At 38.6% G+C, this 12,803-nt stretch overlaps 1 protein-coding gene across 1 annotated transcript in view; it reads left to right on the forward strand.

Moving 5' to 3' along the window:
• The window catches only part of SYNJ1 (synaptojanin 1), a 65,243-nt gene that overhangs the window by 48,825 nt on the left and 3,615 nt on the right, over positions 1-12,803 (forward strand). The window contains exons 25-29 of the mRNA XM_045164952.1: positions 1,286-1,333; positions 2,581-2,619; positions 2,753-2,823; positions 6,020-6,128; positions 6,406-6,623. Coding sequence (XP_045020887.1) covers positions 1,286-1,333; positions 2,581-2,619; positions 2,753-2,823; positions 6,020-6,128; positions 6,406-6,623 — 485 coding nt within the window. The remainder of the gene's footprint in view (positions 1-1,285; positions 1,334-2,580; positions 2,620-2,752; positions 2,824-6,019; positions 6,129-6,405; positions 6,624-12,803) is intronic.

Genomic DNA, 12,803 nt, shown 5'->3' on the forward strand with positions numbered 1-12,803 from the left:
ATAAAGAAATTCTTCTTAACACATGGGTCACTTTTTGTATTTACTTGTTTTACATGAAGACTCTCACAAAGCTCAACTAGAGGCGTACATTTGACAAGTTTATTTAATCTAGTTCTCAAGAAAGGCTGAGGCAGAATGTCTTGGTCCCGCAGAAGAGCTGTTCCTCACCCAGTTCTAGGGTCCTTAGGGCTCACATGCACAGGCAGCTGGTCCCTCCCTGCTCCAGCTGCCTGAGCTCGGCGCCGGCCGACTCACGCTGTCATAGCGTGGCTGCGCCGTGTGCAGACTTGAACGACTTTGGGTAATTAGGGTAGCAAAGTTCTTTCAGCACCAAGCTTCTCTAAGATACTACTGGAGGATAACTTTTCCACTAACTTAAAGACAACATTGATTTTTTTCCCCATTTCAGACTTGTGCTTTGATTTATAGCTTCATGGAAGATTTTATTTACCTTCCCCTTTAATTAGGAAACCAATCTGTAGAAAAATAAAAATTTTAAAGAAATTTGTGAAAAGCTATACATATTAGCTACTCAGTGACTTACTTAGAAATCTGATGTTTTTTAAAAATTGCTTCTCTTCGTAATTCTTTTGTAGGCAGTCTTAGCAGCATATTTTTTTAACCCTATAAACCAATAACTGCTTGAAGGCAATAATCTGAAGGTAATTATAGTACTTTTAGAGTCCTTTTTTTTTTTTTTTTAATAATGCATTGAAAATAACCTTCTAAGGGACTAACAGTCTCATAGAGATTTAAAATGAAATTGGAACTTCCAGATTTTTTTTTTCTTTATGACTGGCAAATATTGGAGCTTTTATTAGTGGTTTAATTCTGAATATAAAGAATGAGATGATTAAAAAGCAAAGACTTTCATTATTTTCAAATTCACTACCGCTAGTGAAGAAGTGAAAGTGTTAAGTCACTCAGTTGTATCCGACTCTTTGGAACCCCATGGTCCGTAGCCCACCAGTCTCCTCTGTCCATGGGATTCTCCAGGCAAGAATGCTGGAGTGGGTTGCCATTTCTTCCTCCAGGGAATCCTCCCATGATGTCAGATATAAAAAGAAAACTATTTTCTCCTTTCGATTCTAACTGCAAGGATCAGGTTTGGGCCAGGCATCTAGAGGCACTTTGGTTTATACAGATATCTTTGAAGAAATTTGAAGCAGTAAAAGAACTTTTTTTGCAAAAGGACATTTAACTCAGAAACTGTTTTGTGTGCCTGCCTTTCCCTCTGTTCTATGGGCCCTGAACAATACACAGCTTCTGTTCTCTCTCTAAAAAGGTGTTGGAGCCCCTCCCAGTCCAGGGGTAGCTAGGCGAGAGATGGAAGGTAACAAGACATTTGCATCCTAGAAATGGATCTCTTGTTTTATTCCTAAATGTCAGCCCCTCCATTGTTTAAAGACATACCAAATCTTCTCTCGGTCCAACTGTAAAGTCCCCCTCCCCCTCCTTCTGTATATCTTGTAACTTCGTGTTTTTTCTCTTTTCATTCTGTGTTGTGTAGTTTCTGGTGGTTGTCCATTTACTTTCTCTGCAATTCTTAATGTTGTTTTGAGCTGTTCTGTATATATATATATATTTCATATACACTTAAGATGTGAAATTAATGTGCAGTATTATTTTAAGAGGAATGCCTTCAAAAATCTTTTCAGAATAAGTCAAATGTTTAGAAATGTACTATACTAACTCTGAAGTTTTAAAAATTAATAATTAAACCTTGTTAATTCAGTCCAAGGATATAGTATTTTTTAATCAACTTCAGATAACATAAATATGCTGAGTAAATTTGCTTAAAAGGCTATTAAAACTGGAAGCCATTCATTAAGATTACAGTTATTAAAAGTCTGATGGGTTTCATATAACAATTACACATGAATTTCCTTTCAAAAAGAAGAAATCTGAGATGCTGACCTTAATAGGGTCTCCTACTCCTTTTGGCCCCGAAAGTAGTTTATTACATTTCAGTCTTCTCCTACGTTTCAAATGAGTTTGAGCAGTATTTTAACACTGTCTTGCATAAGGCAGATATTGTCATAAGTAGTGCCCACCTTCTACCTTAATGATAGGGTTTTTCTGTAGAAATCCAAAAGATCTCATTGTAAGAGTCCCTATCCGTACTGACGTCTACAGCATGAAGCCCTGAAACAGTGGTGTTTGGTGTCTTGTGTGACTCGGAAAGTGCGGGTCTGTTGGTCCTGGATCCATGAGTCCATCAAGCTCTGGGAAGTAGTGGGGCCACATCTTGTGACTGTTCCCCCAAACTGACCATGTGTTTTCAGGGTTCATAGGAAAGAGCTCTGTTGGGAAAGTGACCTTCCAAATGAGGTAGCAGACCAACTGCCAACTTGTCCCATAAATGTTACTCTCAGTAGTCTAAATTTTTCTCTTTTGGGGGTATTTTCTAAAGGGCTGATAATACCTTCCAGCATTTCTAAAGCAGAATAGTTTGTTTTGTTTTTCTTTTTCCACCTCGTGCCCCCATTTCTGCTGGTAATGAAACAGAACAGCTAGCTAATATTATATAATATGGCTTGTTTACTTATGGATAATTTTTTTTTCCTTCCTGCTTCAAAGCACCCAAAAGCCCAGGAACGACACGGAGAGATAATCTAGGTAAACATTCGAATTCAGCTACTTAGCCTTAAAGCTGGACCATGAATAGACAGTGTGGTATAAGTGCATGGTTTCTTGTTTCTTTCTTTAAAAACAAACACCTGAGCTACATGGTGTGATGCCTTTGTTCCAGGACGCAGCCAGCTTCCGCCTCAAGCCGGACTGCCAGGCCCGGGACTTGCTGGACACAGTGCAGCCAGACCGGTAGGCAGCGCCTCACTTGCGAGCCAGGAGGTCTAGGTCCTGGGTCCCAACTTGCTACTAATCAAATGTGTTACCCTGAAGAAATCACGGGCCCATTAAGACTCCAATTTCCTCAATTCTAAACTGGGGGAATTAGACTTGATGCTCTTCAAGGTACCTTCGTGTGTGTGTGTGGGTGTGTGTTTTACTCTCTGAGTTGTGTGTGTGTGTGTGTGTGTGTGTGTACTTGCTGAGTTGTGTCGGACTCTTTGCAACCCCATGGACTGTACCCCATCAGGCTCCTATGTCTATGAAATTTCCCTGGTAAGATTACTGGAGTGGGTTGCCATTTCCTTCTCCAGGGGATCTCCCCAACCTAGGGATCAAACCCGCTTCTCCTGCATTGAGAGGCAGATTCTTTACCACTGAGCCACCAGGGCAGCCGCACCTTCAACTCAAATGGTATTCTAACATCCTCTTCAGAAGTAAAAGCATCCTTCATTATTTGAATAAAAGTGGTACAGTTAAGTGATTACAGTCACTAAATAAATATCTTAGAATCTTGAAATATATGGGGAAGTGATGTACTAGGGCAATTTTTTATGACATTATCTGAGTAATGAAGTAAAGTCATTCTTCAATCAGAAAGGTTTTATTTTACTTTTTATTTATCTTTGCCACACCTTGAGGCATGCGGGATCTTAGTTCCCCAAACAGGGATTGAACCCGCACTCCCTGCAGTGGAAGCACAAGTCATAACTGCTGGACTGCCAGGGAAGTCCAGAAGGATTTTAAAATTAGATTTCAGGAACCCCAATGATGATAGTCTGTCAACTAAAACTAGTTCTAAAGGTTTAACCACGGGAGAGCAGATGGCATTGCAGGGTTTCATCCTGCGTTGTAAGTCTGTGGTTTTCTGCGTGTTTATCTGTGTTTCGTTACACACAGAATTATTCTATTATTCACCCACATGAAAATCTTCTCTGGGATAGAACAAGTAATTCAAAGAAAAAGAAAGGAAAGAGAAACCAGTGTCAGTCAGGTGGAGCCTGGGCTTATTGGGAGGCCACTGGCTGAATCCTGGGAACTGTGACTATACCTGGAGATGAAGAGACTTGTGCTAATGAAACTACTTCAAGAGTCCAAGAAATTCTCATGAGATTTCTAAGACAGAGATATTTTGTTTTTTTGTCTTGTAGCCAACCTGAAGGACTTTTTCTATATATAATATTATGCTCCAAAGTAAAGTGTCTGTGGAATATACCTAAAATAGCCATTATCCACTCCCCTGTTTTTTTAAAAAAGGAGAAGTTGTTATTCACCGACTATACACTTCCCACAAAGTACTTTGCTTACTGAATATTGTAAGAATAGGGAAGGAAAGTCAGGATTTTGTGCAATTACATTTATAACTTTTGCTTATGCATGGAATCTAGAAAGATGGTACTGATGAACCTGTTTGCAGGGCAGCAGTGGAGATGCAGACATAGACAGCAGACTTGTGGACACAGCGGGGGCAGGAGAGGGTGGGACTAATTGAGAGAATACTATGCTGCTGCTGCTGCTAAGTCGCTTCAGTCGTGTCTGACTCTGTGCGATCCCACAGACGGCAGCCCCCCAGGCTCCCCCGTCCCTGGGATTCTCCAGGCAAGAACACTGGAGTGGGTTGCCATTTCCTTCTCCAGTGCATGAAAGTGAAAAGTGAAAGTGAAGTCGCTCAGTAGTTTCCGATTCTTTGCGACCCCATGGACTGCAGCCTACCAGGCTCCTCCATCCATGGGATTTTCCAGGCAAGAGTACTGGAGTGGGGTGCCATCACCTTCTCTGAGAGAATACTATGGAAATGTATATTACCATATGTAAAATAGATAGCAAGTGGGGATCAGGGAGCTCAACCCTGTGCTGTGTGACAATTTAGAAGCCTGGGAGGGGGTTCAAGAGGAAGGGGACATGTGTGTACCTGTGGGAGATTCAGGAGGGAGGGGACCTCCATGTGGCTGATTCATATTGATGTATGGCAGAAGCCAACAAATATTGTAAAGCAATTATCCTCCAATTTATAAAAAAAATGAGAAAAATGTACTGAGTGCTTAAAGCCTTCAGCAAACATGTGAAGATAGAAAAGGACTTTATTTCCCTAGTGTATCTTCCAGCCTGTGTATTTCAGCACATTGAGTTAGCCATTCCAGAGTTTTTAACCTCTGTGTTTAATAAAGAAAAACAGCCTCAGTGTAGTTTTTGGTAAGCCTTAGTTCCACAGTGTATGTCCCGCTCCACCTCCTCATGACCTGTAAAATCGTCCCACTAAGGAGTATGATACAGGATAAAGAAAACAGGCCCTGAGTTCGGCTCCTGGCTTTATTTTCTAACTCTGTGGCTTTGGGACAGTTGTATACATTTCTTCATTTTCATTTAAATTAGAGATGATAAAATAATACATTACCCCCCAGGGCCATTTGGACATTGAAATGTGAATTCATACCCAATGCTTAGTTAACACAGTGTGTGGCACATAGTAAACAGTGAAAAATTAAAAGGAAGATTTTTGAAGCTTAAGGAACAAAATTGGGTCATTTGTAGAGATGTGGATGGACCTAGAGAGTATCATACAGAATGAAGTAAGTCAGAAAGAGAGAAACAGTATTGTGTATTAGCCCATATATGTGGAATGTAGATAAATACTATAGATGATCTTATTTGCAAACCAGTAATAGAGACACAGACATAGAGAACAAATGTGTGGATACCAAGGGGCAGGGCAGCAATTGGGAGATTCGAGTTGACACATATATGTGTGTCTGTGTGTGTATACACACACACATATATATGTTACTGATACTATGTATAAAATAGATAATTAATGAGAAACTACTGTATATAGCACAGAGAGTTCTACTTAACGCACTGTGATGACCTGAATGGGAGGGAAATCCAAAAGGGAGGGGATATATATATATATATATATATATGTATGTATGCCTGATTCATTTTGCTGAAGAGTAGAGACCAACACAACATTGTAGAGTAACTATGCACCAATAAAAGTTAATCCTTAATTAAAAAAATGAAACTTACGATCATATGGCAATAAATAGAGCCATTAGAATGACAAGAGGCTGAGGAAATGATACAAGATGCACAGACAAAATATTTTCACCAAATCTTATCCGTTGCAGATAAGGTAAATGTCTCAGTGGTTTTCGTTTCCCATCTTTAGATTATTCCGCCCCGTGCTGGAGTCATCAGCGCCCCCCAGAGCCACGCACGGGTGTCTGCCGGGAGACTGACTCCTGAAAGCCAAAGCAAACCCTCAGAAGTACTGAAAGGTAGACCCGTAGTCGAAACGGCAGTGCCATTCTGTATCCTTCCCTTCCATTTCTTTTCTTTTTTCTTTCGCAATCTCTCAGTTTATACAACTTACTCAAATTGAGATAGCCTTCTTTCTCTCTCTCTCTCTCTTTTTTTCCCTGTCTTTCTGTATGCCATAATAAAGGAGGCTACTGGGGGCTGGGAAAGGGACTGGAATTTCCTACCATTTCCTGAAAGGAAGGATAAACTCGGTTTTCCAGAGAATGCCTAACATCTGGAAATGACTTTCTTTAGGGCCAGCTCTTCTTCCCGAACCCCTGAAGCCTCAGGCCGCCCTTCCTGTGCCGCCTTCTCTTACGCCACCTGTTCAGAAGATGCAGGAGCCTCTCATCCCGGTGGCCGCACCTCTGGCCCAGGCTGCCCCGCAGCCCAGCCTGGAAACGCCCCCGCAGCCACCCCCTCGGAGCAGGTCGTCCCACAGCTTGCCTTCTGAGCCTCCGGCGCAGCCGCAGGTAAGGCCTTCCAGCGGGGAGAAAGATCATCTGGATGTGTGTATGTGTGTGTGGGCCTTTGCTTACATTTTGTTTTGTTTTTCCCTTTTTTTTTTTTTTTTACTGAGGCATATTTGATGCCCTTGCTGTAGTCTTTGAACATACTTATTTTAATTATTAGCTTTAGAAAAAACACCTAAGATTTGATTTTTTAAAAACTTTTGTCATTTGCTAGTAATAACATGTTTAGATATGACTTCCAACCAGTGAATGTCATTTGACCACTCAGACTCATCACACAACAAAAGCACGTTTGGCCGTTTGAGGGTTTGGGTTTTTTGTTTGTTTGTCCAACCTGTTGTCTAGATCACGGGTTCTCAGAGAGTGACCCTAGATTAGGGCTCTTTCCCTAAAGGCTCTTTTCCCTAAAACTTCCAAGCGGCCCCCAGGCTGTTTACCTTGTTTAAAGAGTAGGTGATTTTTTTGGTTTTTCTGTGTGTAATTTACTTTGGATACTTAATTAGAATGGACAGTAATAACTTAGTTTCTTTTTGTTCACAGCTATTAGATTAGTTTTGGCCTTTACCTCCTGGACAGAAAGGCAGTCAGGTCAATCCCTGGCCATTGGCAGTAAATTTCCAATAATCCTATCTCTCCTGATGCTGCAGTTAGCTCTTTTCTGTGATGGAGCTGGCACTGGGCTTCCTTGGGGATCTCTAACAGTTTCAGACACTACTGGATCCATTTAGATGTTTCAGGCATGCAGCAGCAGGCTTATTCACCAAAGTAAAAGCCATCAAAATAATGTTCTCATGAGTATCACATAGAAAATAGTACCATTGCCTTGGTGGGTGGAAATCACAGGATCACAAGGACTTTTGTTATACCAGAGTGATCTCACATTGGAAAGCCTTCTAGTGTGTATACACAAAGTTGTTTCAACACAAAATATTCATGCGAGTTGAATTGTTTTACTTGGAGGCTGTTTTACTTAGTTTTTATTATATACATCTCAGTAAAATCATTAAAATAAGGTTTATCTTTAGTATAAGTTTATCTTTAGTATAAGGTTTATCTTTATATTTCTGTTGTCTAGCCTCACATTGAATTTTATCCAAAAGTTTTAACTTGAAAATGCCATCAAGGCCAAATAACTGAAGTCTAAGTCTGCTTTTATTTTGGAATAGTCTAAAATACAGAAATATTACACTGGTGATGTCCCTTAAGCATGTTTATAATAATAGTTTGCATTTATTTTTACAGATACGTGAGTATGTCCAGCTAATTGGCAGAAGTTAGCAGTTTCTTATGCTTCTTCATAGTGAAAAAAAGATTATAAATATGAATCTTGAAACAATATGAATAGTTAGCAATTAGCACTTACTTATTAGACTATTGGTCACATTTTTTAAAAAGCTAAGACGGATATATAATTGAGAATAATGTTCTCTTAAGCTGATGAGCACCAAAAAGTATTATATAGTTGAGGATGCTGACGATATATAGTAATTATAGAAGCCCTTCAAACAATAAATGTCCATTATTTTCTCTTTGCCAATCTACTTTTAGTGCATGATGATTTTTTCTTTTCATTTTCTTATAAGGTGTAGTATTTATTATTATTATTTTTTAGTGTAATTGGAGGGCAAGAAACTTTCAAAGAAGCCATCTTAAAGCTTTGTATTACTACAGTTTTAGGACAGAAAGTGATCATGATTTTCACAGTAAAGGTGAACCCTAATTCCTAAAACTCTATAAAATGTTCTCAGTATTGAAAGTAGGTGTGGTACTCTGAACAACTTCAGAAGAACACACTGTCAAAGAAGATTGCAGTTCTCAGTAGAAAGTCATCTTGTGACACAAAGAGTACAGGATGAATATTCCGTGACTGCCATCTATCATTTTCTTAGGTTATTTTCCCCTGTTTTGCTTTCTGATTTTCATTGGAATGGGTATGGTGATTTGTTGACGAAGCACAGCAAGCCTGTGCTTTCTGTGTGGTTTAGTAGATTGTATTCTTGACTCTTACATTCTGCTCATCAAAACTGTGAAAGGTGTTTGTTATAAGCCTTTCTTTTGCCTCAGTCATTGATATCAAATCCCTCTACACATTATATACACAGACACACTTTTCTGGAGAGTGGAAGTCTTGTTCATGTGTAGACTGCCTTTGTGCAAGATCACAAAGAGCTTAGTTTCCTCCTGGGAGCTTACAGAAAGACAGGGAGGCATTTTACCTTTTGTGCCTTTTTCATTTTGAACCATAAAAATAATGCCTATTCAAAAAATAATGAACATCTAAAGTCTTAAAAATTCTTCTATAATGGCTATAACTTGAAAAGGGTGAGTTAGTAAAATAACTCACATTTTGATATTTTGGTAATAATATGAAACAGTCTTTGAATTGAACTTAGTAGTTTTTACAAGTCTTTATTAATTCTGCCAAAAATATACAAGGTATTTAAAACATAGACCCACACATGACCCAGCTTTACTTGTTATTACTATTTAAATTGTTTGATTCTATAATTCTATATAGAAAAGATTCTTCTAATTCAAGTGATTATATGTTATATATCCTTTAGAAAATGTAAAAATGCCCCACTTATCTGACTTTCAATGTCTTAGGCATCTGATTATCAGCTATAAACCAGAAGTCAGGAATCCAATGGGAAGTAAAGTAATAGCATCACAGCTGTACTATTGGAGTGATAGCCGATAGTGAGGGAAGAGGCCAAGTAGAAAATCTCAGGACTTCCCTGGCAGTCCAGTGGTTAAGACTCCGTGCTCCCAATGCAGAGGGCATGGATTCGATCCCTGGTCAGGGAACTAAGATCCAGCATGCTGCACAGCACAGCCAAAAAAGAAAAAAAAAAAAATCTCAGCTTTCTGGATCAATTTAATACCATCCCCTTGCATCTTAGTATAAACCCATTCCCAGTTTTTATCCAACTCTTACAAAACTAATGCATCAGGATCATCAGGAAAGGTTAAATTCAGGAGTCTCATGTTTTGTAGTAACACATTTTATATAATATAAATATATAATAAATATATTATTTATAAAATAATTTACTGTAGAATGGTGTCTCTCGAATCTGTCTAAGCGAGTTATGGTATTTTAAAATAAGGTAAGCTTTAAATATTGGGGAAGATTTGTTCAAACTGTTTCTTAAGAATACTGTAATTTTTTAAAGTACTGCTACTATATTATAGAAAGATTGTGATTTCATCTTTAGTATCACCCTTCAGAAAATTTGAGTGATAGATTAATAGAACAAGCCTGGATCCTAACCATGTTAAAATAAATACCAGTTTTCACTTTTCTGCAAAGTGGTGCCATTTTGAACAATTTCTCTAATTGTGATAAACCCATAGGCTGTCTTAAGGCTGTGTCCTAACCTTCTTGGGCTGCCGTAACAAAATACCATGAACTGGGTGACTCAGGCAGTAGAAATATGTCTTCTCAAGTTCTGGAGGCTAGAAGCCCGAGATCAGGATGCCAGCATGGTTGGGTTCTGCTGGGGCCTCTTCTCCTGTGCCCACATGGCCTTTCCTTGGTGCTTGCACAAGGGAAGAAAGAGCAAGGCCTCTGGTGTGTCTCCTACAAAGGGTGCTAGTTCCATCAAGAGGGCCCACTCTCACGACCTCATCTAACCCCAGTCACCTCCCAGAGGCCACGTCTCCAAATACCATCACATAAGGAGGTTGGGGTTCAGCATACGAATCTGAGGGGACACAAACATTTCACCCATAGCCTGCTGAAAACACTTCAGTGCTCCAGTAATGTATTTGGAATATTATTTTTGGAATGACTACTTTGAACTAGTTAGTAATCAACCTCAGATAACATTAAATCCTGAGCCCTATTACAGCAATACATTTTATTGTCTCTTGATCTTATACTGTGACCTGCAGGTCTCACTGCTCTTGGATTTTGTACATAATATAAAACTGAAAGTGTTTTGAAGACTGAATTGTTAGGGTTGCTGGTTGGTCTCAGATTGTCCTCCTAACTCTTTCCCTTGATGTCTATGTTTCGTTTCTCAAAGCAGGAGCAACCATCAGGGTAACAGGTATTGGATTATTTCTCAATCTTATATGTGCTTCTCATCTGTCTTAGCACATTAGATGTATGAATCTTTTGCTTCATACATCTAAATTTTCACCCATTTTTAAAAACCACCTGTCCACATTAATAAATTCTGTTATCATACCATAAAACCTGCTTTTTTTCTTAGTATTTTGAATTCTTAGGAACCATTTTAGTTATTCTTGCTAATGCTTTCCCATTTTGCTTTTTTTTTTTTTTTTACAAAAATTAACAAAACTAAAAAGTATAACTTTAAGAAGGTAAGCTTTAGATATATGAAAGTGTATTTGGCAAAACCAAATTGGTTCTTGGTTTTAACAATGGCATAATTATGTAAGTACAAAATTCAATTTTTTTCCTAGATTTCTTTTGGGAAATTAAAAAAAACAAACAAACTAGTAGCATGTAGATTATAACTGGTAGCACTAGTAGATTTCTTTTTTGTTAAAGAAGAATTGATGATTTACAAAGATGAAAATTAACATTATAGCAGGATTATTTAAGGGCCTTTCCAACACCCTTCTCTGTAAAAAATACCATCATCATTAATGTCAAGTCATCATAAATACTGCTTAGATATATAGAAATTCATTCTAATGTAATGAATGATGATGTGGCTCTCATAATTTCAAATCTCATTGGGCAAAATGATCATGTTTCTGTTAAATTAACTTATTTTGAAAGAAAAAGTTGTTAATATATGAAAATAAAGATATTTAAATGTGCAACATTTATTTGGCAAAAGCCTATTATTCCAAGCTGTACAAAGCATAAACTTCCTACCTATAATGTCTGTGTCATGGACTCTTTGTCTACCATGGGAGAATCAGGGCCCAGACCCACTCAAGTACTTCTGTTTTGTCATATGAATCGTAAATAACCCAGTCATTACTGGTAATGTGTAGCTAATTGTAATTTTACAGCATCTATAGTAAATTTGTCTCTCAAGTACTATAATACACTTAGAGTACAGTTTAGAATTTATGACATGTCTGCTCTTTAATTTTGTTCAAATTTATTGTCATATTAAGTTTGAAGAAAAATAAAACTTGTTTACTTAAAGTATATTATAGATTAGTTGAATAAAATAGATCCTAGAGAGTGATTCACGTAAGAAGTTATCCACACTGTTTCCTTTTGCAAATGAGCAGCCTTCCTTACTTTTTTTTTTTTTTTGCCACTCTGTGTGGCTTGTGGGGTCTCTGTTCCCTGACCAGGGGTTGAACCCAGGCCCTGGCAGTGGAAGCAGAGAGCCCTAATCACTGGATCGGAGGGGAATTAGCCTTCCCTATTCTTAAGCACCAAGTTACTGTTTTTAAGAAGATGCAGTTATGTTTTATTGGAGTTTCCCAGGCAGCTCAGTGATAAAGAATCTGTCTGCTAAAGAAGAAGACACAGGTTCAATCCTGGGTCAGGAAAATTCCCTGGAGAAGGGAATGGCAACCCACTCCAGTTTTCTTACCTGGTAAATCCCATGGACAGAGGAGCCTAGTGGGCTATAGTTTGTAGTCGTCTTCTGGGGTCGCAGAGTCAGATATGACTTAGAGACTAAAACAAGAACAGCAAAACAATGTTTTATTGAGACTGCTGCTCTTTTTTTCAACATATCTTATGAATGTTTAGTTACTTGCTTTAACAATGACCTAAATTCATTTTGGGTCATGCTCCATTTTGTACATTGCAAGTCTCTAGCTAAGTAAAATTCTCCCTCTCCTGTGCTTTTCTTACCTTTAATTTGGCATAAATATCCAAGTCACCCACCTAGTTTTAATAATTATATAGAGTTTTTTGTTTGTTTTTTTTTTAATTAAAATGGAGTTCCCGATAAAGCTAGCTACTTTTCTCGTACAGCCAGGCTTCAGTTCAATGTTTCCCTTAGGAAAGTAGCCTGTGCCCGGTACCACAGCCGGGCTCCACTCCAGCCGGCTTCTTTGTGAACTGGGCACACAGGGCAGACTTTTCATGACTGTGAAGTAGGTCTGACCCCTCCTCCTGCCAGTAACTGTTCACAGCCAGCTCTGCCGTGCATAGCTTTATTTTGGTTGAAGAATTACTATCCCAGATAGAAACAGGATTCCTCCCCCCACCACGCCATCCAGTTTAAAGAA

This window comes from Bubalus bubalis, chromosome 1 (assembly GCF_019923935.1).
Source record: "Bubalus bubalis isolate 160015118507 breed Murrah chromosome 1, NDDB_SH_1, whole genome shotgun sequence".
NCBI lineage: Eukaryota > Metazoa > Chordata > Mammalia > Artiodactyla > Bovidae > Bubalus > Bubalus bubalis.